At 36.5% G+C, this 26,479-nt stretch overlaps 1 protein-coding gene across 1 annotated transcript; it reads right to left on the bottom strand.

The window, feature by feature from the left end:
- Positions 1-1,959: 1,959 nt before the first annotated feature.
- Positions 1,960-19,956, bottom strand: LOC122232953 (multifunctional methyltransferase subunit TRM112-like protein). Its single transcript, XM_042963487.1, is given in 5 exon segments — positions 1,960-2,123; positions 2,126-2,146; positions 2,149-2,277; positions 2,364-2,460; positions 19,831-19,956. Coding segments are annotated over 5 exon segments (537 nt in total).
- Positions 19,957-26,479: the final 6,523 nt, after the last annotated feature.

Below are 26,479 nucleotides of genomic sequence, written 5' to 3'. Positions count from 1 at the left end.
CCATACTGAGTTTCAAGAAGCAGCTAAATAAAATTTGGGTGGGCTGCTTCTGCCACTCTTCCCAAAAGTAAGAAGTAGATCAAAGCCTGTTATTTAGGGAAGGTAGTTGTTAATGTAAAGGGCACAGGTGCATATATGTGTAGTTATTATTAAATATAACAGAATAATTGCCAATGTGACTTCATGTGGAATTTGTGTTGTGTTCACACAGCTCCAGTTAGAGGGCACGCTCTGAGCTTAACTGTCTACACAGCTAAGCTTCATGCATACAAATGGTAGTTTGAGGTTTAATCCTATTAGTGGATATGATCTTAGTGTGGATGCTCACACTTGTTTAAGCGAGGTCAGGACAATAATAGGTGCAATAATCCATATTAGTATTGGTAAAGTTAGAAGTCGAAATTGTTCTTTGAGATATCATTGTATGGCATCTGCAAGTGGCTGAAGTCCATATAGATTAGTATATTTATTTATTTTTGAAATTCAGCATAACCTAAATCTTTTGGTTAAGCATTAAGAAGGTCAAGGCTAATGGGGTAATTAATAATTGCAAAGGAATTAGCAGCATGCTTGTTGAAATAAAAAAGTTGAGCCCCTGCAAATAAAGTTTTCAATTTATGTTATTACTGTATATATATATACACACACACATATATATATATCTTATATATAAATCTATTTAGTATCAGACCCTTTTGCAGAATAGACCTTATTTGTCAAGTCCTTTCATACTATGAGGTATCTTTATATGAAGAGACACCAAAAGGAACTTCTCTGGTTTGAACTCAGGCCACACAGAATTCTAATGATGGAACAAAAGAACCTTTTTAATGGAAGTTACATCCTAAGCATATCTGCATGCAACAATAAAGCCATAATTTTAACATCAATTTGACCTCTAAAACAGGATTTCATTGTTTCCACTTTAGAAATCTGTTCTATTGATACAAATTTTGGTTCAATGCATGATGGTTATGTATTTTCAGTGATCAGTCCAGATTTGATCATTTGCTGGCTTTTCTATGCTCTGAGGTCACTCAACCCAAATAATTAATTCAGAGAATGATTCCTTAATTTCTTAGATTACTAGTTTTCATGTTCAGTTAATACTTTTAAGTTTTATGGGTTCCTTTAGCAAATAGAAGGAAGATTGAATGTTCATTTACTTTAACTTTTAATCTTTTCTTACCACATTTATGTTTCAGATTTACAGTATGTTAAATTAATACATTAAAAATGTTTTCTATCTATTCTCTATCAATGGCTCATCCATTTTGATAAGGGATTATCCAAAGCAGCATTTATTACTTACATTTTTCTCTGCATATATAGGTTAATCCATTATGGTAATAAGAGATGGTTTTGCTTATAGGTACTTAGTTATGGTTGAGCTGGAATGCATTTGTAATTGGGGTTGCCCTTAAGCCAATTATAATTTTACAAGTAATTACACTCGAGGAAGATTTTATCCTATTTCAGATGATCTCTATATCTTCAGCTTAACATTTAATTTACATTAGGATTGATTCTTCTTAAGGTAAATCCAAAGTTGAACTTAAATTCTGCTTTGGATAACGAACGGTCACCCGGCCAAGTTGTTTTTTTTTTTTTTTTTTTACCTCTATCTGAAAATCCTTCTTATTATTTATTTAGTCATGGAGAAGAATTTTTCCTTATTAACTGTTTACAGGTAGCTCGTACGCTGTCTATGTTTTCAGTTAACGTTTATGATTTATTGTTTAAAGTTTGTCTCTTTTTTTATTATGTTCTAGCTAGTTCATTATACAAAGTATAAGGTTTAATCCTTCCTCCTTTTCGGGGGATGGCGGTGTTTGAAACTTTAGCGGGAAAAAATAGAATATCAAGCTCAGGAATATTGTGTGTTCAGTGTGTCACTGGATCAAGGACTGGGGTACATGGCAGCACCAGCAAACAAAATATACATAGAGATCCGCAGGGTCACAGGATGAAAACCGCTACCTGGCACAGGTAAGTCTGGGCGCCTTCCGCATTCAGCAGCATGTTGGGGATCCCACCAGTGTTGCGGGACAGACGTCCGCTCTCGGGACTTTGCAAAGTGCCCTCTGACACATCCCCTTCCAGCAGCGAGTGGTGCATCTTCTTAGAAATTCTTCATCATGCTCCTCCCTTGAATCGGCCTTTCGGGCACTTCAACCAGAAGCAAGGTAGTGGCCACCTCCAGGAGCGCTGCCCACTCCACCTCGGGTATCATACGGGACACGAAGTCAAGGTCGAACTGCGCAGGGTTCGACCCGCCTCAGGTCGAACTGTTGAACTGCCTCCGACCTCGGTGGCCTGGAGGCTCGGGGGAGGGGGGCGGTGGGGGGGTCCCTGAGCCTCACTCCCAACACCGGCACGCTCGGCAGGTGGTGAAAGAGCATCTTTCTGCCCCGGGGAACAAGGGGGCCAGCGCTCTGCCCGTCTTGCTCCCAGGCAGCGCTACACACTGTCATTGTGTTAACCATGCATTAAACCAACCATTGTATTACCCAGTTATTGTATGAAATTTTTAGACTACTATTACTTATTTAATTCATATTATGTTTGGAGTTCTGTTTGAAGAAGGTGAGCTATGTGCACACGTCAAAGCCTGATTCAGTTGGGTTTTTTATTGTTAATTTACTTTTAACTGCTTGGTTCCCCAAAGGTTCTATTAATGGACTAAGAGGATGTAGGTCATTTTATATATACTGAGCTAACATTGTTACAGTAATTCTTGTTTTTATTTCATCACTCCTGAGAGTTTGCTGAAATGGTACTATACTCGCTAAATTAACAAGTGGATATGAAGATTTATTGATTATGGAAAAGGATTCTTTAGAGGATTTTAAAGCATTACAGTATTTTGGATTTTAAGCTACTGCTGGTAGTACTTTGGTGAACTTAAAAACATATATATATATGAATATATCAATATATTTATGAATATATGCATATATATGAATATATGTATATGTATATTTAACATTGTATATCCTAATACATTTCTCCTAGTTGTTAGTATTCATGGGGATGCTTTCTTTGTATAGTTCCAGAATACTTTGTTTTGACTTATCTTTAGAGAATTTGATTTCAAAGTCAAGATTAGTTTTTTTAATCTTATCTATAGAATAGTTGAATTGGGAAAATCAGTTCCTTTTTAAATACATCTTTGACAAAGACACATGAATAAACATATATTATTAAATATATTATTAAACCCTTGGAAATCCAAATAAATAACTTTTATTTTTATTTTTTTAATAATAATAAATAACTTTTAGATTCATTGGTTGCATATCTATCCCTAGGAAAATGAGAATCTCTATGTTGTTGGTGTATTATCATTTTTTCAAGGTGGTAGCCTTGAATACAATAATCTTATTCTCATTTTGAAACTGGGAAGAAGAATAAGATGGCTTGTGAATGGATTAGTGAATGGACAATTTATTTCACTTAATTTTATATTGTTTCGTTTGTTTTAAAAAAGATGGTGCTATTACATTTATGTATTTCTTCCATATGTTAACTCATACACACATGCACATGAGAGGAGGAAAATAATCCTAAGGGGTAAGTAGGAGGAAGTCCTGGAAAAAGTACAATTGGAGTTTTTCAAGCTCTGAGAAATGCTTCCGTCAAGACTCATAAACTATGAATAGCACATGTCTTTCAGGGGGCTGCACAGTGTTGGGTAAATGAGGAGGCAGAACTTGGCATGGGTGGTGAGAAAGTGGAAAATGACCTTAGCAGCTCCCTGGAAGCTGACAGCTTGGCGGTAACATTCCACAGAAAACATAAAAAAAAACTTTCAGAATAGAATCAGTACTTGGAGAAGCCCACTCTGTGGCTGCAAATGAGTAAGACAGAGGAAAGGATACTTTGCAACCACAAAAGTTAATGAAACACCCTGTTCTTCAGGAAAGCATGCATGAGTGTGGTTTCTTTACCGGTGACAAGTCTATCTCCACTTTGAACTCCCTGCCTCCTAGATATATAAAAAAATGTATAGATTGATAGATGATAGAGAGAGAGAGAGAGAGAGAGAGAGACAGAGAGAGAGATTAGATAGATACCCAGTCATTGATTTCTTTGTGTTGTCTGACGGCATCCCACTCTGAATTATCCACGTCTCTAAATTCTACCTGGAATCTCTGGCACATGTGCAAATACGATAATAAGCTCCTTCTAACTACCTTTTACAGAAACACTCCAGTGTTCCTCTGATGTGTGTTCTCCCTTGTAGCAAGAAGCTAAATAACCCCTATGTGTTTGGTGAGAGATGTGTGGTGATCGTTGGTTGGGAAGCTTTGACAGTCATGGCAGGAGATGATCCTATGCTGGACTGAGATCATAAAGGCATACTAGAATGCTGATAAAATGGCCCTTCATCTTGTCTGCCATTGATGGTAGCTGGAAGATGTAACACACAAGAGAGAGCATTTCAGAATTGTTTAAAACATCATTTTGGTGGTGGTTCAAAGGGTACATTGGAATAGGAGTAGGACGGAAAGGAGATAATTTGGGTTGCGGTATTAGCAACCTGGACAAGAGGTGTCTAGTGTGTCTAGTGTGAATATAAAGATATAAAGAATCAGAGAGGAAAATTCCAGGGCATGGTAACTGATTCCAGTGATGACATTTACTGAAAAGCAGTGTAGAAGAAACAGTTTTGGGGAGACTCGAATGATTTGTGGTTTAGGGGTTGCTTGTGAGATTACAGTTTTATAGCCCAGGAGGCAACTCAATCTTTTGATTTGAAACTCAGGAGAGATATTTGGGTTGGAATACAGATTTGGTTGCTACCAGCAGGTAGATGACAATAACAGCCATTTAATTTTTACAGGACATTTCGTATGTCCTATACTGAATGAACCCTAAAGGCTCTACTATTCTAGTTTTTCTCTCTCCTTCTAGTGACAAATTGAAGCACTCAACTGTAAAACCCCAAGTAAAATTGAGTGGGATAATTTGTACCTGCTTTAAGAAGGCAAGTAAACTAGATTCAGGCAACTCATAAATACAGTTTGGCTAGGAGGTAGGGTAATAAACATTCTCTCCAGTTCATGAATCTAGATTGTCAAGCAGGAAAGACTTCAGGGAAAGCATTGCTCAGCTAATTGCTCAGGTCCAACCATACCCATGACAATGGAGGGGATCACACGAATAGATGTGTAAGTGGAGGATTTCTCTTACAAGTGGTCTTGTCCTTTTTCCTTTTCCATGGGGAGATTATATATATGAACGAAGGATAGCAGTATCAGTAGGGAAGAGAAGCATGGTAATCCCTAGCCAGAGGATTTTCAGTAATTATTCATCTCCACATTCATTCTAGTCTAAAGGATTTTTTTCAGACAGTCAAAATCTTGAAGAGTATTTGGATCCTTATAGAACATTCTTAGTCCATGATTAGGTAAAGCCTTTGTATAGCAGGGTTTTGTTTTGTCCCCAGTAGCTGTAGTCTGTGCAGATTTACTGTTTGATCTCACCCTTATCACCCTTATTTATTTGGAAGACAGCTTCGGAAGACATGAGAGTATATTGTAGGTCTAACAATATCAGACATTCATGCAGTAGACACCGTGTTACAAACTTACATGTATTATCATGTTGTATTGATTTGTCAGCACAACCTCATGAGTTAGTGAACAATTTCATCCTAATTTTAGGGTTGAAACAACTGAGATTTGGAAAAAAAAAGTCTATTATAATATAATTAGTAGGTATTGGAATTGTCTCTAGAGTTAGAACTCTTAAGTTTTACATTTACATAATAGAAAATTAGTGCGTTGTCTTCTGATGAGGAAAAATATGTCACCGACCTAATCATTATATTGCCCTTGTTTGATAGCAATATTTTTCATAATTTGCTTCTATTTTTTGATTGGTTCAAAATAAAATCGCTGCCAAATTGTATATTGGGTATAAATTACTCTCTTAACATTTTACATAATGTGGCTTCAGTTTCTCACTGAGTGCACAATAATCCTCTTCTCCCTTTAATCTTCTCTAAAAACTGGAAAGTTCTTTTATTATATTTTATAATCACTCTGTCTTTTAAGTATGTTCTCTTGAAAAACAGAAGGCTCTAACATGGATGTATTGATGTTTTCCTTTTCTACTGTTTGTTTGCTTTTAACCCCTATTGTGTGAAGGGAGTTCTCTTTGATCTGTCAGCCCCCCTGCCAATTTTTCCTTTTGGTATCCTGTCTGTGAACGTTCGTGTGCTGACTGAAAACACAGTTTCTTGGATTCTACATTATATGAACTGAATCAGAGTCTCTAGGGATGAGGCGTATAAAGCTCAAGGGTTTTTATCAAGGATCCTATTTAAGTCTTATCAAGGATCCTAAGTAAGTCTTATACATACTATAGTTTGACAAGCACAGTTCTAGGGAGAGGTGATTGGACATAATTTTCTAGATTTTTATTTTTACCCTGCTAATCTTTAACTATATGATGAAAATACAAAATGTATTTTTATTTCCCCTGAAACTGCAGATAATACATTATCATTCCATACTCCTTATAAGTTTTGCAATATATTGTTAGTATCACATAATTAGTATATTAATATAATCCTACATATAAAACTCAAGTGTGTAAAGATTCATTTATTTAACATGTGGTTCAGTGTTGGAATTTGCAAACATGAATTAACACCAAATTCTACCCCTGAAATCAATATTACACACTATGTTAACTAACTTGAATTTAAATAAAATCTTGGAAGAACAAAACCAGACATTTTTAAAGAAGAGCAAAGACTCACAGCTGTGGACACAGAGGACAAAAATTTTATTCTGAAAGGAAGAACAAGAGACAAGGAAGATCTTACCATATCATTGGAAAAGGTTAGAAATTTTCCTTATTTCACAGCTAGCATGGCTGAAAGAGGGAAGGTAACACTATTGTATAAGCTAAAGACATCATGATTCAGTTTATCAGTTATCTTAGAAGAAAAAAAACTAAATGGTTAGTCTTGCCACTTTCAAAACTACTGTAAACATAAAATTACTTAGGGTGAATAAACTGAATATAAAAAGATGGACTGGTTTTGAATTATGGTTAGGTAAGGGAATAGAAGGGACATGGGGGTAATAAGGCAGGAAATGGAAGCCATAGGGGCAGAAAATAAGAAGGCAGATCTAGGGAGGTTTATGAATTGACAATCATAGCAAATTAGTAAGGTTTATGTATCAGTGGGGAAACGCTGCAGGGGAAAGAATACAAGCATCTTAGACCGCTAATTGCTGCACACTATCTATTTCTTCCTCCTTCTTTAGGAGCAGATCATGAATATTACTTGGGTACTCAGTATTTTCACTGAGTTACAACACTCCCCGTCCTTCATACCTAGATACGCTATGGAGACAATATTTGAGCCAATATGACATAAAGAAATTATAGAAGGTGGTTAATATTGTTAACCCAGTTGCGAGAAGCACTCTGTGTCCTTCCACTCCTTCTCTGTCCTGCTGTCTGGATTTGGATGTGGTGCACAGAGCTCCAGCAGCTCTCTTGTACCATGCAGTGCATAAGCATGGATGCCAAGCTTGGGTGTGGCAGCAGAATGATACAATAAACTCGTTCTCCTTGGTGATGCACACACCAACCTTGGACTACCCACATCCAGAATTTTTATGTAAGAGAGAAATTCTACCTTGATTAGGATCCTAGCTTTGTTTGCTTATTTGTTAGTTATCTAAAGCTGAAACTAATTTGAACTTAAAAGGTAGTCAGCAAAGAGAGTAAATATGTTTCACTTTTTTTTCTCCATCTTTTCTTCAATTGACTTTAATGGAACCAAAATTTTAGCCCTAACTTTGGCTTTATTCTTCTTATTTTTTGGTCTTTATTTAAATTCCAGTTAATTAACATACAGTGTAATATTAATTTCAGGTGTACAACGCAGTGATTCACCACTTCTATACAACAGCTGGTGCTCATCACAAGTGCACTCCTTAACACCATCACCTACTTAACTGATACCCCCACCCACCTATCCTCTGGTAACTATCAGTTTGTTCTCTATAGTTAAGACTCTATTTCTTGGCTTTCCTGCCTCTTTTTTGTCACCTATGATAATTTGTTTCTTCAATTCCACATATGAATGAAATCATATAGTATGTGTCTTTCCCTGATCGACTTATTTCACTTAACATAATACTGTAGCTTCATCCACATCGTTGCAAATGGCAAAAATTCATTCTTTTTATGGCTGAGTAATATTCCATTATATATAAATATATATACCACATCTTCTTTATCCCTTCATCAGTCGATGGACATTTGGTCTCTTTCCATAATTTGGCTATTGTTGATAATGCTGCGATAAACATTGGGGTGCATGTATTCTTTTGAATCAGCATTTTTGTATCATTTGGGTAAATACCTAGTACTGCAATTGCTGGATCATAGGCTGTTCTTTTTTTTTTAACTTTTTGAGGAACCTCCATACTATTTTCCAGAGCGACTGCCCCAGTTTGCATTTTCACCGACGGTGCAAATGGGTTCCCCTTTTTATGCATCCTTACCAACACATATTATTTCTTGTGTTGTTAATTTTAGCCATTCTGAATGGTATGAGGTGATATACCATTGTAGTTTTGATTTGTATTTCCCTGATGATGATTAATGTAGAGCATCTTTTCATGTATCTGTTGGCCATCTATGCGTCAAACTTTCACTATTTGCAGATGACGTGGCACTCTATATAGAAAACCCGAGATTCCACCAAAAAATTGCTAGAAGTAATACAAAAATTCAGTAAAGTCTCAAGATACAAAATCAATGTACAGAAATCTGTTGTATTCCTATACACCAATAATGAAACAGCGGAAAGAGAAATCAAGAAACCTATCCCAATTACAATTGCACCAAAACCATGAGGTACCTAGGAATTAACCTAACCAAAGGGGTAAAAGATCTGTACTCTGAAAACTATAAAACAATTATGAAAGAAATGGAAGAGAACACAAAGAAATGGAAAAAATTTCCATGCTCATGGATTGAAAGAACAAATATCATTAAAATGTCTATGCTACCCAATGCAATCTACACATTTAATTCAATCCCTATCAAAATACCAATAGCATTTTTCACAGAGCTAGAACAAACAATCCTAACATTTGTATGGAAACACAAAAGACTCTGAATAGCCAAAGAAACCTTGAAAAAGAAGAGCAAAGCTGGAGGCATCATGATTCCGGGCTTCTAGTTATATTACAAAGCTGTAGTCATCAGGACAGTATGGTACTGACACAAAAACAGACACATAGATCAATGGAACAGAATAGAAAACCCAGAAATGGACCCACAATTATATGGTCAACTAGTCTTTGTCAAAGCGGGAAAGAATATCCAATGGAAAAAAGATAGTCTCTTCAATAAATGGTGTTGAGAAAACTGGACAGCAGCATAAACAACAATGAAGCTGGGCCACTTTCTTCTACCACACACAAAAATAAATTCAAATGGTAAAAGACCTAAGTGTGAGGGAAGAAACCATCAAAATCCTAGAGGAGAACATAGGCAATAACTTCTTTAACAGCAGCTGTAGCAACTTCTTACTAGACATGTCATCAGAGGGAAGGGAAACAATGCAAAAAATGAACTATTAGGACTTAACCAATATAAAAAGCATCTGCGCAGCAAAATTAAAAGGCAACCTTCAGAACGGGAGAAGATAATTGCCAATGACTATCTGATAAGGGTTAGTATCCAAAATCTATAAAGAACTTATCAAACTCAATACCCAAAAAACAAATAATCCAGTTAAGAATGGGCAGAAGACATGAATAGACACTTTTCCTAATTTAGGCTTTAAACTCAAATGTCTGGGAATTCCTTTAGCAATAGAGGAAAAGACATCATACGTACTCATATCCAAAGAAAGCTATTCTGCATCAAGGAGTCTAGACAGAGACTTGAAGAAGGATGGCACTTTAGAGTTTGTGCTTGCTGATATGCCTGGGTGGCTCAATGAATTAAGAGTCTGACTCTTGATTTTGGCTCTAGTCATGATCTCAGGGGCATGAGTTCAAGCCCCACGTTGGGCTACATGCTAAGCTTGGAGTCTGCTTAAGATTCTCTCTCTCTCCCTCACTCTCTGCCTCTCTCTCTTTCTCTCCCCAAAAAAAGAAATTTAGGGTTTCTGCTTGCTAATAAATAATGATGTTATTGGTTAATACAGTTAATGATGTCACTAGTCAAAATCTTTAATTCCTTAAACAAATCATTGCCAACTCATATATCTAGTACATGTTGGTCTGAGAATCATAGGCAATATCACCTTAGTGCCTGGTCCTGCACTTTTCAAGCAACTGCTTTATAATCTACTCCTATCAGTCTGACCTTTATTTCTTACATTCTGAAAGTGGTATTTCAGAAAAAAAAAGCAATGAGCAAAGATCCTGAAGCAATGAAACAGAGCCCTCAGCTTTAATAATTTTGATAATATGTACATTTGTGAATGAGCTGTGTGAATTTTTTTATTGACAGTGATGGTAGATTTAGCTGATCCATCTTTGGTAAAAGAGGAATTGACTAAGGGTCAAATTCTTAGATGTCCCTCAGATTAGAGGGAAGGGCCACAGAATCAACTGTTCATTCTTTCCTTTTGTTTGTTTATTTTTTTCCTATAATTTCAGTTTGTCTTGTTTTGTATACTTTTGTGTAGACTGAAACTTAAATAATTCATAGTTATGTAATGGTATTTTGCTTTTGATATATCTACTAATTTTCCCAAGTCTGCTAATATGATCACTAGAAAATGTAATTAAAGGAAGTGATGGACAAGTATTTTGTTTCTGCAGCCCTAACACTTAAAACACTTACTAGACAATCTAATTGAAAACACATTTTTCAACAAATTAGGAAAACGTTAAAATAACAGGAGATAGCCATATACAAAGTCCTATAAATTCATAAAAAAGGCTACACTATGAATATAAATATCATTTAAATTGAATTTAAGTGCATATAGTGGCCTGATTCACAATTAACACAGGAAAGTAAGGGCGTACACATTTGCTGTGATTTCAAGAAGTACAAAATACAAAATTAGCTGTTTTTTTTTTTACCAGCTAAATTATGTCTGAAATCCAAAAGTAGAATTAAATAGCAGAGCATCCCTTGAGCACAAAGGACTGGATTCATACTTTTACCTTTGCTTTCTCCCAATACTCACTATAATTGCTCTAGTAAAGACTAGATGCACAGGGACCAAGGGAAGGAGAGATCACAATATATTTGTGGAAGAGGGAAAACAGGTAGATGAATGTTCAGTGATTTAAAAGAGCAGGGAAATTAGAAATCCAAACAAGTGGTCAGGAAAATGCAAAAGACAGACAATTCATATTCAACCATGGAAAGGCTCAGATACAAGAGGCAACAGGGGTATCCAAAAATGGAGATTCAGGTGGAGAAGTTTTGTTTTAATTGTATAAGATGCTGTTTGTTACCTGATCCCTTTTCACATCTGGCACAGCTGGCAACTACAGTTGCTCAGTGCCAACAGGAGAAATTCACTCTATCAAGAGTCATACTAGATACTATACTAGAAGGAATCCAGACTCTGGGATGTTAGTCACAGATAGCAGGGGTATTAAGTGAAATGCAATACACTGAGTTGTGAGATTCATCAGCCCATTTGCACAGTTACCTATCACTGTCAGGCTTAAAATCCGTCATTAGGAGTGTGAAAGTTTCATTTCTAGATAAAAGCCTGTACAAGGTAATATTCTTAAAAATACTGACTGTAGGGGTTCCCCTGTCAAAACATGTCAACTGGAGGTAGATCACCCACCAGTTTGCAAGCCCTGGTCAAGCATTCAGACCTTCAATATACTTTCCAGTGCTTCTTACTAACAGGAGTTCATAGCAAATAATGGCAGGAAATTTAGGTAAGCAATTCAATAAGAAAGGCAAAGACCAAAATGAAAAGATGTAAAGGAAATGACATATATATGTGTGTGTGTGTGTGTGTGTGTGTGTGTGTGTGTAATGAGAGAGAATATGAGTGCAAGTGAGCATGCAAACAGGAAACAGGAATAAATATTTATATTCTCAGAGGAAATTAGAAAATATTCCATGACATAAGAAAAAAGATGCTAAAGATAAAATTTAGAAAATCATAAAAAGGCTTGATGGACATTTAAAATATGATAGCTCAGTCAGTTAAGCCTCCGTCTTTGGCTCAGGTCATCATCTCATAGCTGAGGTTCAATCCCTGCGTTGGGTTCTGTGCGGACAGCTCAGAGCATGGAACCTGCTTCAGATTCTGTGTCTCCCTCTCTCTGCCACTCCCCCACTTGCATTCTGTCTCTCTCTCAAAAATAAACATTACAAAAAAATAAAATATTATAGCAGAAATTAAGAATGAAAGAATTGGAAGCAAAATTGAAATACTCTCTCAAAGAGTAGGAAAAAAGATCATGCAATGAAAAAGTGAAAGTAAAAGTAAAAGTGAAAAAGTAATGATATTAGGGAATAACTATAGGTTGTCCAGTAACTGAATGATAAAAATTCCAGAGAGAGAGAGAACTGAGAAGCTAGAGGAGAGAAAATTATCAGGCAAATAATTTAAAAATGTTTTGAAGAACTGAATAATTAATATGTAATTATTCAGTTCTTCAAAACATTTTTAAATTATTTGCCTGATAATTTTCAATTATCAATAATTAATATGTTTCCAGATTGAATAGGTCTGATAGTGTCTAGAAAATATATTTTAAAAGGTATATCAAAAAGGAATCTGAGCAATGAGAAAATCCTAAAAAAAAAATATGTATATATCTATATGTATGTGTATATATATGTGTGTGTGTGTGTATATATATATATATATATATATATATAGAGAGAGAGAGAGAGAGAGAGAGAGAGAGGGACATACAAGGTATCTAAAAATTGTATGTTCAGACATACAAGGTATCTAAAAATTTCCTCTCTTGCGCTCTTTCCAAGGATTCCACCGAAAGAGGCATTCCACCAAAATGAGACAATGAATTAAAGAGTGAAATATATTTTAAGAAACAGAGGATTAAAGCTGTATCTGGGAAAGAATCTCCCCCAAAAATTAAAACTGAAGAGCCCAAGATATCAACTTTGCATTGAATTTGGAGAACAATTCAGTTCTCAGAGTCCAGATTTGAGGAGAAGGATTTAGTACTCCCAAAGAAATATTTTCAGAAATAAAACACACCAAATAGGATGTTTGATGATTTTTAATATTTTTAAGAGGAAATTTACAATTCTGATTGGTAGTTTGGAAGTCGGTTACTGATACATTAAGATACAAAGAACAAAGCAAACAAAACAAAAATAATTGTTACTTAAAGGACAATGAAAAGAAAGAAAATGAAAATGAAATCATAATGTACTTCAGCAAAACATTTTATTTATAATGTAATAAAGACATTGCCAAGCATTGACTTTAGCAAACATTATTAATAACTGAGGAGCTGGAGAAATGGAAGGATGTTTTGACTTACAATTTAAGAGACCTGCTAAATCCATACTGGATATTTTTAAAAACTAAAAACCAGAAACAATACTATAAATACATTACTTAGAAACATGTAGTTAAATGTGAAATTATCAAGTGAAAGAGTTGAAATAGGTCGTTTCTGAGAAAGAGAATATATAGTAAGAAAGGGGGAGTGTTTTTCATAAAAATGTCATGCATTTTGCAAGATGGACTACACTATAATATTTTCATTTATAATTCTAAATAAAAGAAAAAATATTTTGTAGAAGATGTAAATATTCCTTGCACAATAACATCTTAAGGCTGTTATGCCTTTGTAATTGGAGTGTTCAATATTATCAGCTCTTTCTTAAGCTGGCTTTGCACAGAATTGGAGGAGAAGGAAGCAGGGCCACTGTCTGTGGGGGTGAATGGAAGAGGAAGACACAGCCATACATATCCATTTCATACTTTCTAGCTTACCCTGCTGCTGCTTGGGGCACTATTTATTATCTAATGGCAAAAGATCAAACATAATTCACTATGTTAAAAATAACAAGTCGCTATTTTAATGAAGAAAAAGTACAAAAAGCCAGAAAATATTGAAATATATTTTTATGATAATAAATATATAATAAATCTATGTTATTATGTAATTCTATTATTAAGAAATATGTTTTGGATTTGTATCATACACTATACAAAGTGACACAAAGCAGGACTTTAACTTTTACAGTGACTTCAAATGATTCTGTGCTATGGCAGAATGATTTACTTACAATCAGGACTTTTTTTTTTTTTTTTTTTAAATCATGACTGTTCTTCTGTTACCATTTTTATGCCACCTTCCTTTGGGAATCAATATTAATACTATTTCCAAGCATGATAGGAAGATCAATCTGAGAGTTATTTTTTTCCAACGGTTGCCTCCAAGGACCTGTTTATAAAGTTAAACCTCTTCTCAAGGACTCTTCTTCTGATGTGATTGAGTGAAGAGATTGATGAAGTCAAACAAACTTGCAAAAATCTTTTAGGAAAAAACTCTATAAAACAGAAAAAACCCTGATCTTTAGGTAATACAGGCCTTTGCCTTCTCTCTCTCTCCCCCTCTCCCTCCTTCCCTTCCTCTCCGTCTCCCCAGATGCATATGCAAATACACCACACACACATCAATATAAGTAAATGCATCTATCATCTATCATCGCCCTATCTATGTACAGTTACAGGCTGAAAGGTGTGTTGAATTGTCATGGCAATAGATATTACAAAAGATCAGATTGCAATATTATTACTCTTCTGTTATTTTTCACATAATGTTGAGCTACATATTAATGATAGATGGAGCATGCTTCTAATGGTCTTAACCACCTGAAGCAAATGGAGCATTGTCTAATCTTTGAGGATTTCCCAAAGAAACATTATATAAAGATCTCCTGGATATTTTTTAAAGTTGCAAATTACCAAGTCAATGTCTACAGAATTATCATGTCCAGAAACAGAGCCTTTTAAAATACTTGCTTCTTTGTGAAAAAGTGAAAATCACTGTCTGGGTCCTTCCTTACATTTGCTATGCATTTCTCAGTATGAAATAGGATCCTATTGTCATTAAGATGACCAGCATTTAAATTTTGGCTCAAACAATCTATTGCACTGCACTGCAAAAGAATATGAAAATTTAGAAAGAACTATATAGTTCTTAGATTAGATTAAACCAGTGGCTCCTGAGAGTGGTTCTGTATACTAGCTGGATCAGTATCTTGTGGACACTTTTATTTAAAATAGATTAGGATATGTTAACTAAAATTTAAATAAACACTTGAAACGACAAAAATAGATTAGTAACTTTCCCCATAACCCTAAGATCACAACTTTCTAGAGTGTATTCTGATAAGTAATAGATAAAAATTGAGCTGTTTCAAACTACCTGCTTAGACTGAGGTGATTTTTGTCTTAAACACAGCCTTTATTTATATTTAATTATAATAAACACTGAATAATAATAGTTTCTGCCACAGTTTTAAGGTTCTATTGCATAAAGCCACAGACACAATGGCTGAAAGATAGATCTTCCCCAGAGTTACAAATTTAAAGGGTAAGAAACCACAGGGGTGGGGTGTAGGGTGGAGAATCCTTGCTTTAATTTGTCACTGGGCTTTGAGATCTTGACTCTTGTAGAAATAGGAATTCATCCCTTAGGCTCACAGGTATTTTTTCCAAACTACAATGGACTTTCAGAACCTTGAATGAAGGTCTGAGGGAGCACATGGTATAAGATATTTTCTGAAGACAAGATATTAAGTCACATGTGTCATGAAGGAGCAGTGAAACTTCAGATACAGTGACAGGAATATAATTGCCAGAGAACTTCAAGAAAAAAAATCTTGTCATCAAAGATAGATTTCTTTTAAAGGGCTGGAAAGACCCCAAATATTTATAATGGTTATCTGTGAGTTACAGGGACCATTTAAAATTTTTTCTTCTTTATAGAATTCTTTAATTTTTTCTCACTAAAGATCATGCAATAGTATTATATTCAGGAAAAATAATATGTTTCCTGAAAATTTTTAACATGCTTCCCTAAATGGAAAAATAGGTAGGTTTATTTTTATTTTTATTTTTTTATGGTCACATTGCTGGAAAGTGAGCTGGCAAATATTCAAACTTTGGTCAGTCTACTTCAGGCTCTGCCTCGGTTCACAAAATTTGCGTCTATGTAGTAGAAAGTGTTCCTGGTTAATTTGGGCATTTGAGATTTTTCAGATTTGGGTTTGAGGGTTCCAGTATGTCTCTAGGAGTGAAGAGCCATCTTGACAATAGCTACAGTGTGGTAGGACAGTCAGAGAAAAGGCCATGATATGGGAGAATATGCTTAATTAATTTTACCTACAGTGTTTCTTTAGGAGATAATGGGACTTTATGAATTGAGATTGTTAATAAAGTTAATAGAGGACATATCCAAGTAAAATATAGGATATTCCTGTTTTTCTTTTATGTGAGATTCCCAGAAAGACCAAAGGATTTTTGAAAGTTCAACGTATACTCGACTTACAGACTTAGGTGGGTGTAGACGTGAACTTGACAGTCCTACATGGCGATCTGCTTGTTAGATGTTGGTACAGCTATTGTATGTTTAGATTTATTGTTAAATACATCCTGCAACATTTAAGTGTTTTTAACAGCATGGATATAAATATAGGAGATGAGCAGGAAAGCTTATGTACAAGGGAGCAGGATTATTTGATAGTGACTAACATTTCTAGACAGGAATATTGATGAATGACTTTCTGCTTTTGACAACTTGGCAGCTGTCACTGTACAAAAGGACATTTGTTTAGAGTGGGTTTGCAGGCCCTGTTCTGAGAACTGTATTTTTTTAAGAAGTCCAGCTCTCTTTAATTCTCTGAGTCACACATATGTGACTAAATACAAAATTTTCAGTGCATTCTCTGAAATTTTATGCTCCTCCTTGCTCTGAAAAGAGAAACTGGAAAGTCCTCCTTGATGGACATAGGAGCATGGACAGATAACAATTACTTAGACATCTCCATGTCTATGCCGCGATTAGTCACCGTACCTCATGAGAGTCAATTAAAATGATACAATCCCAGATCCTAGTGGATGTAGAAACTGAGCAAACAGTTCTTGAATCTCCAATGTTTGGGGAAAGGTTTTATTACTTTTGTTTTTTTTTTATTTTTTTTAACGTTTATTTATTTTTGAGACAGAAACAGAGCATGAATGGGGGAGGGTCAGAGAGAGAGGGAGACACAGAATCCAAAGCAGGCTCCAAGCTCTGAGCTGTCAGCACAGAGCCTGACATGGGGCTCGAACTCACGGACCGTGAGATCATGACCTGAGCCGAAGTTGGACACTCAACTGAGACACCCAGGCGCCCCATACTTTTAATCACTTCATCGTGATTTCCTACTCTGCTTCTTCTTAAGCTACTGTCTTGTGATGAAATTCACTCAGAAGTTAAATGGGCATGAGCTTCTATGTAATTACTGCTGCCTGGGATGTGAGTATAATGGCTGGAGCACTATCAGTCCTACTTGTATCATTGCAATAACTTCCTGCTTGGCTTTCTGCTCCAACTCTTGAACCATTACTGTCTCTTCTCAATAGAACAGCCGGAGAGATTCCTTTCAAAGACAGAGGAATCATTTCACTCTGTTATAAACTCTCCAGTGACCTTCCTGCTCATTAAAAGGGAAGCCAAAGTCATGTTGGTGGACTACAGATCACTACAGTTTGGAGTCTTTTAAAATTTGGATCTCATCTTAAATTCCTGTCCCCATGTCTTAGACTCTGGGTCTAAAGTTCTCTCTTGTTTAGCAAGAAAGTGGGACGCAGGAAGAAAAACAGGTGATGGCTAATGTCTGGGAAAAGACAAGAGCCCTGAATAAGGATCCTTGCCCTGTTTTTGTCAGGATCAGAAGGCTTATAAGCATGGCGATGGATGTGCCCAAAGCAACAATGAATCTGTGAACATTAACTTGTGGATGTGAGGGAAAGGGGGTCTTGAAGATATACAGGGTTAGGGGTTTGGGTTAATACAAAACAAAATCTGGGTGCTGGGCAGTCGGGAGGAAGGTTGTTTACAATGGACATGAGGCAGCACCTGTTTATCTTAGTTAGCCTAGGGGTAAGACAGATAGGGGGAATAACCTCAGGGTTAATAAGGCATCTTTTCTTTTGTTAACCATCTCTGCTCTGGGCTGCTTTGCCTGCAGCTCAGGGGTCCTTAGTTCAATTTACCTAACTTGGCTCCATCCTCTTATGAAAGCATCTTTTCTGCTATAGTACTAAATTGGGGGTGCTTCCACCCTGAATATCTAATCTTGTTTATTTCATATACCTATGTATTAGGCACCTTTGCACCCATTCCTATTTTGGGTCTTTCCCCTTCCTCTCTATTCTGGGGGCTCTGCACCCCTTTCTATTCTGGGGTACCTTTTCACCTCCCTATTTTTAGGGGCTTTACACCTCCCTATTCTTAGGGTGCCTTTGCACCTCCCTCTTCTTGGGTTGCCACTCTGGTTTACCCAAACTCAGGTGTGAGCATTCTATGGCTTTGTATTTCTTTATGCCTTGTTAACCCATTGGTGTAAGCATTCTATGGCTTTGTATTTCTTTATGCCTTGTTAACCCATTGGTGTAAGCCCAGGGGGATTCCTAAGCTTATCTCCCACACCCCATACTTTTCACATGACTCATTCTCCTCCAATACACTAGCCTCTTTCTTTTCCTTAATTGATTCATGCATGCTGCAGACCATGACTTTTTTCCTTCCTCTATCTGGAACATGCTTCTTCAAGATGCCTCCCTTATCCCTTCAAGTTTTAGACAATTCTCAACTGCTCAATGAGACCTCCTTGACCAACTTATTTAAAATTATTATGCCCATCACTCCTTATCCTTTCTTCTTTGATTTATTTTTCTTCATGGACCTTCCTATCTTCCAACTTGGTATAACATGTAATGATTTTATTTAAGGTGTCCTCGATGACTAGAATACAAACTTTGTGTTGGTGAGGCTTACTTGTTTCCCTTTTATCACTACTCTATCTGCTATACCTCGAACACTGCTCAGCTCCAGAGCTTCTTGTTCATGTGCCCAGTGCAATTGCCAACAGCCTCAGACTCAGAAGGGCCCCCACAGTTTTGGATTTAATACTCTGCAGTTGCCATCTTGAAATGTAATTCTTTTTTTTTTAACATTATTTTTTTGAAGTCTATTCATTTATTTTGAGAAAGACAGAGAGAGTGTGAGTGGGGGAGGGTCAGAGAAAGAGGGAGAATCTCAAGCAGGCTCTGTGCTGTCAGAACAGAGCCTATGTGGGGCTCGAACTCACAAAACCATAAGATCAGGACCTAAGCTGAGATTGATAGTCAGATGCTTAACCGACTGAGCCACCCAGGCTTCTCTTGAAATGTATTTCTTGAATGTAATTTTTAATTTTGTTTTTTTAGAAAGGAGAAACAACGCTCTTTAAAATATTTTTTTATTTATTTTGAGAGAGAGAAAGAGAGAGAGAGAGGGAGTGGGGGAGGAACAGAGAGAGAGGGAGAGAGAGAATCCCAATTAGGCTCTCACTGTCAGCACAGAGCCTGACTGACACAGGGGTTGAATCCATGAACCGTGAGATCATGACCTCAGCTGAAATCAAGAGTTGGACACGACCAACTGAGCCACCAGGGGCCCCTCTTGAATGTAATTCTTAATGATTTTCTCTTTGAGTTTGTATTGTAAGTGAAGTCCAATTAGCCAATGAAATATGTATCTGGGTCTTGGAGCCTGAGCTCTGAGGGCCTGTCTCCTGCCATTTCCCTGCCTCCTCTGGCAGATTCTGAGCTACCTGCTCCCCTGACTCCAAGGATCCGAGGTTCTGTCTGTTTTTCCCTTGCTGCCCTTGTTCCTGGCATCTTGGGTAGGTCTTAGTAATGGCAGTTGGACTGGTATCATCATAATGCATTTGGTGCATGACTTGGTGGAGTTGAGCCTTTTTCTGCCCCATTCAATACCAAAGGTGAGTAAATCTTACAGTCACTATTTCTAAACACCTTCCTTTTATAACCATCAACTTATCCCTTCTATGTGTACTGAGGTATATATTAAGAGCTAGTCATTTTCTTCATGGATTATGCAATGGCTTAGCTAGTTTCTGGCCAGTTTTTTCTCCTTTCCAATCATTCCAAGGTCTAGGATTAGACTCTCTTTCTTCCAGCAAGCCCCGTGGCTGTCCATCTTTCTCAGCATGTTCTTACATTTCCTTATTTTGTAGCAGTATGTGTTATATGCCACGTTCCTTTTATGGAAACAATAATTTACAAGTTCAGTTTAAAGGAAAGTAGTTAGGAACTGAAAATAAACTGTGGATAGCATCCCTTACTACAGGCTTTCAAAGATATGTCAGTTTTCAGGAAATATGTTTATATTTTTAAGAAAGTATTTGATTTAAATGGTATATTTCTAAATTATAATGGTACAATAAGTATTTCCATCCAGTTATTGCAGAAGGCATAACCTTTTAAAGATACTCTACAGATGTCAGAATTTCTTAATCAAAATCCTAGGAAACCTAATCAATTTTGTAGAACGTGGATACACCCTCTTAAAATAATCTCATTTTAATGAGAAGTGTGGGCTCACAGATTGTCCTGCTAGCTTCCTCCCACCCCACCCCCCAGCTCAACAGAGCCACATCCAGATCCGCATCCTGGGAGCAGGCCATTATATAATGAGAAAATAAATACATTTCACTTTTAGATTTCAAAGGCAAGCTGTTAGGTTATTTCATCCTGATCATTTTTTTTAGACGTCTTTTCTGCACATCAAGATTGTCGGTTGTTCCCCTCTGACATGTGTGAGGAAGTAAGTGAGCCTAAGCCAAGAGAGTAAAGTAGGAAAATGAATGAATAAGAAGGAAGAATTACAAAAGAAAAGCATTTCCATGGGTAATAATGAGAAAAAAAGGCTGTAAATGACCATCAGCACATCCTGTTAGATAGCAAATTACCTAATTTCTTGGCCTTCTTTGTACCAGCAAACATAAAACCTGGATCAAATCACCAACCTGAATCCTAACTAGAATTTCTAATGCTTTCACTTTCCTCTAAGTAATTATCCCCAGTATTCAACAACTTATGTCTCAGATAATTTATTAATATACTAAATTACCCCATTTTAATTTGAGATGAACAATCCAGTTATTTCAGTGTTTTGATGTATGAAATGGTTCCCAGGAAATAAATGTAATCATGCAAACATACCGAAAAAAAGCAAATGATACTTGTCTTCAAGTACTCCTAGGATTATTAAAATACATATATTCATTTGCTAACCAGTTAGCCATGTGAGAAGTAAGATGATTCATTTTCAAAATACCAAATGAAAGCTGTGCCCTCTAGTTAACTATAGGTTTACAACCTACCAGAAATATGTACAACCCCCACCCCCACCCGACAATGGAGTCCCAAACCCTTAGACACTTCACTTCCTAGTTCTTCTTCCTCTCCCCATTTCGTGGGCTTATTTTCCCGGGCTTTGCAATGAGCGTTCGCCAAAAAACTGACTTCCAGGTAAGGCTGTAATTTCCATAGTACTTAGCCAGTGAGGAATCAGAAGGACTTACACCCTAGGAGATAAATTGCCGGCTGTAACTGACTCAACTGTGCCTGTCCATCAGACACTCGCTCTTGCAAGAAGGTTGATTAAAGCCTCGCTTCACTGTGCTCTGAGTCTCCACGTCCTTCCTTTAATTGAGTCAGTGGGCTTATTTCTCATAGCCATCAAAATGTATTTACCACATTTTTTTGTAGAGGTCTCTAGAGATGTGGAGAATTAGCAAAGGGTGATGTGCCCAAAACCTTAGGAAAGGTACAGACAGAAGTTCTAGAGTAATAACAGCTGACATGTGTGAGTAGAGCTACTTAAAAGTGCCAACTGGGCTAATGAGACAATTACAATTAATGTGTTTAGTGCCCACTGTGTTTGAGGTTTCCTAGCAGGCACTGGAGATAGGAAGGTGAATGAGAAGCACAAGATTCTGGATTGTAAAGCAAAAGGATTAAAATAAAATGAAGTTAACAGGGTACACTGCAATGGGAATAATCTCTTCCACATATTCTGGGATACATGAGAGAAAAGTGGGGAGAGAAATGGATATCATTTCAATTACTGAGCATAAAAACCTTGCAAAAATAATAACTAATGTTCAGAGATTTTTCAACGGGTGCCAGGCGCTCAGTTATGAGCATTAGAGGAATTATTTCATTTAATCCACAGAAAATCACATGAAATAAAGACTCCCCTTATCCTCCATTTCTAGAGTTTTGCCCTGAGGCTCAGAGTTTAACTAACTCTCTAAATTTACGCAGCTATTAGTGGCAGACTAATCCCAGAGGCTGTACCCTTAATAACTACACTGTGCAATGTAAGATTGCATTTTAGGTATGGTAAAAATAGTGAGGGAAGTCAAGCCTGTAGTAACTAACATTCTCAGGCTCACAAAACTTTTGAGAAGGAAATGCTATTAAAAGTAGTAACTACATGATTTCAGATTACCTGTTTTTTGGGTTTTTTTGTTTTGTTTTGTTTTTCAACTAAACCAAAGCTGCCTCCTGATGAGATTAAAATGGAAGTTTGGGGTGATGAGCAAGAGAAGTGAGTGGAAATAAGGTTGACTGGGCAGCAGGGTGAGAAATCAGTGGGAGGCTGTATAATTCCTACTTATGCAAGCTGTGTATTTTTATGTTATAGTTTGACATCTTTTCCACATTTCAATCTGCATGAGTTTTGGAAGAATTAATTTAATGAAAAAGCATATTTAATCTTTCGGAAGAAGGAGAAAAAGCAATATTTATTTTTATTTCTCCATCCAAATATCACAGACTCTACAGTGGCTAGAGTCTAACTGAATATTTTAAGTAAATAACACTGTAAATCTTTCAAGAAATATGAGTACTTTAGATATTTAAGGAAAATAGTGTGGTTTCCAGAATTGATGTGCACTTATAAGGCACTTGGAGAGGACTAACTCATTTTCCTTCAAGATGCTGGATGAACTTCTACTTTATGCATCAATATTTCTGATGCTGCCCAGGTACATTCAGTGGAGGAGAATGTGTTAGAGCAGTGGCTACCAGAACATTTGAATTGCTGTTCCATTTAATTTCATTTTGTATCCCTTCTTGGTTAAGTTTTCTGACATATGCTCAATGTATTGTTTATATTGTTAATGATGTTAATACTAATATTTTCCTTATTTCTTTTTCAAATTCATGCTTTGAAAGGCATCTCTGAACTAAGAATCAAAATGTACACATATCGTCTTCTATTTCTTGTAATGTTTAATGATAGTATGCAATTTCTCAAATAAGCCTATTATAGACTAATTATTAGACACCAAGCACTACAATCTAATGATAAGTATATTTATTAATTGCTTGTCATTTTCTTTGTTTAGAATCTTTTTTCTTTAAATTAATTTGTTTATTTTTTAACTTACATCCAAATTAGTTAGCATGTAGTGCAAGAATGATTTCAGGGAGTAGATTCCTTAATGCCCCTTACCCATTTAGCCCATCCCCCCTCCCACAACCCTTCCAGCAACTCTCTGTTATTTCTCTATATTTAAGAGTCTCTTATGTTTTGTTCCCCTCCTTGTTTGTTTTTTTTCTGTTTTTTTAAAATATGAAATTTATTGTCATATTGGTTTCCATACAACACCCAGTGCTCATCCCAACAGGTACCCTCCTTAATACCCATCACCCACCCTCTCCTCCCTCCCACCCCCCCATCAACCCTCAGTTTGTTCTCAGTTTTTAAGAGTCTCTTATGTTTTGGCTCCCTCCCTCTCTAACCTTTTTTTTTTTCCCTTCCCCTCCCCCATGGTCTTCTGTTAAGTTTCTCAGGATCCACATGGGAGTGAAAACATATGGTATCTCTCTTTCTCTGTATGACTTATTTCACTTAGCATAACATTCTCCAGTTCCATCCACGTTGCTACAAAAGGCCATATTTCATTATTTCTCCTTGCCAAGTAGTATTCCAATGTGTATATAAACCACAATTTCTTTATACATTCATCAGCTGATGGACATTTAGGCTCTTTCCATAATTTGGCTATTGTTGAAAGTGCTGCTATAAACATTGGGGTACAAGTGCCTCTATGCATCAGTACTCCTGTATCCCTTGGGTAAATTCCTAGCAGTGCTATTGCTGGGTCATAGGGTAGATCTATCTTTAATTTTTTGAGGAACCTCCACACTGTTTTCCAGAGTGGCTGCACCAGTTTGCATTCCCACCAACAGTGCAAGAGGGTTCCCATTTCTCCACATCCTATCCTGCATCTATAGTCTCCTGATTTGTTCATTTTGGCCACTCTGACAGGCGTGAGGTGGTGTCTGAGTGTGGTTTTGATTTGTATTTCCCTGATGAGGAGCGACGTTGAGCATCTTTTCATGTGCCTGTTGGCCATCCGGATATCTTCTTTAGAGAAGTGTCTATTCATGTCTTTGGCCCATTTCTTCACTGGATTATTTGTTTTTCAGGTGTGGAGTTTGGTGAGCTCTTTATACATTTTGGATACTAGCCCTTTGTGTGATATGTCATTGGCAAATATCTTTTCCCATTCCGTCGGTTGCCTTTTAGTTTGGTTGGTTGTTTCCTTTGCTGTGCAGAAGCTTTTTATCTTCCTGAGGTCCCAATAGTTCATTTTTGCTTTTAATTCCCTTGCCTTTGGGGATGTGTCAAGTAAGAAATTACTGCGGCTGAAGTCAGAGAGGTCTTTTCCTGCTTTCTTCTCTAGGGTTTTGATGGTTTCCTGTCTCACATTCAGGTCCTTTATCCATTTTGACTTTATTTTTGTGAATGGTGTAAGAAAGTGGTCTAGTTTCATTCTTCTGCATGTTGCTGTCCAGTTCTCCCAGCACCATTTGTTAAAGGGACTGTCTTTTTTCAATTGGATATTCTTTCCTGCTTTGTCAAAGATTAGTTGACCATACATTTGTGGGTCTAATTCTGGGGTTTCTATTCTATTCCATTGGTCTTTGTGTCTGTTTTTGTGCCAATACCATGTTGATGATTACAGCTTTGTAGTAGAGGCTAAAGTCTGGGATTGTGATGTCTCCTGCTTTGGTCTTCTTCTTCAATATTACTTTAGCTATTCGGGTTTTTCTGGTTCCACACAAATTTTAGGATAGTTGATTGGCATTAAATGTGTAGATAGCTTTGGGTAGTATTGACATTTTAATAATATTTGTTCTTCCTATCCAGGAGCATGGAATCTTTTTCCATTTTTTTGGTGTCTGCTTCAATTTCTTTCACAAGATTTCTATAAGTTTCAGCATATAGACTTTTCACTTCTTTGGTTAGATTTATTCCTATGTATTTTATGGTTTTTGGTGCAATTGTAAATGGGATCAATTCTCTGATTTCTCTTTCTGTTGCTTCATTGTTGGTGTATAGGAATGCAACTGATTTCTGTGCGTTGATTTTATATGCTGCAGCTTTGCTGAATTCATGGATCTTTTCTCACAGTTTTTTGGTAGAATCTTTTGGGTTTTCCATATAGAGTATCATGTCATCTGCAAAGAATGAATGTTTAACATCCTCCTGGCCAATTTGGATGTCTTTTATTTCTTTGTGTTGTCTGATTGCTGAGGCTAAGACTTCCAATACTATGTTGAATAACAGTGGCAAGAGTGGACATCTCTGTCTTGTTCCTGACCTTAGGGGGAAAGCTCTCAGTTTTTCCCCACTGAGGATGATATTAGCGTTGGGTCATTCATATATGCCTTTTATGATCTTGAGGTATGCTCCTTCTATCCCTACTTTCTTGAGGGTTTTTATCAAGAAAGGATGCTGTATTTTCTCAAATGCTTTCTCTGCATCTATTGAGAGGATCATGTGGTTCTTGTCCTTTCTTTTATTGATGTGATGAATCACAGTGATTGGTTTGAGGATATTGAACTAGCCCTGCATCCCAGGTATAAATCCCACTTGGTCGTGGTGAATAATTTTTTTAATGTATTGTTGGATTCAGTTGGCTAGTCTCTTTTTGAGGATTTTTACATCCATGTTCATCAGGGAAATTGGTCTGTTCATCAGGGAAATTGGTTCATCAGGGAAATAGTTCCCCTTTGTAGTGGGGTCTTTGGTTTTGGAATCAAGGTAATGCTGGCTTCATAAATGAGTTTGGAAGTTTTCCTTCCATTTCTATTTTTTGGAACAGCTTAAAGAGAATAGGTGTTAACTCTTCCTTAAATGTTTGGTAGAATTCCCCTGGAAAGCCATCTGGCTCTGGACTCTTGTTTTTTGGGAGATTTTTGAATACTAATTTTATTTCTTTACTGGCTATGGGTCTGTTCAAATTGTCTATTTCTTCCTGTTTCAGTTTTGGTAGTGTATATGTTTCTAGGAATTTGTCTGTTTCTTCCAGATTGCCCATTTTATTGGCATATAATTGCTCATATTATTCTCTTACTATTATTTTTATTTCTGCT

Source organism: Panthera tigris, chromosome D4 (genome assembly GCF_018350195.1).
Source record: "Panthera tigris isolate Pti1 chromosome D4, P.tigris_Pti1_mat1.1, whole genome shotgun sequence".
In the NCBI taxonomy this organism is placed as follows: Eukaryota; Metazoa; Chordata; class Mammalia; order Carnivora; family Felidae; genus Panthera; species Panthera tigris.
This window is presented reverse-complemented; position numbering and strand designations above follow the sequence as displayed.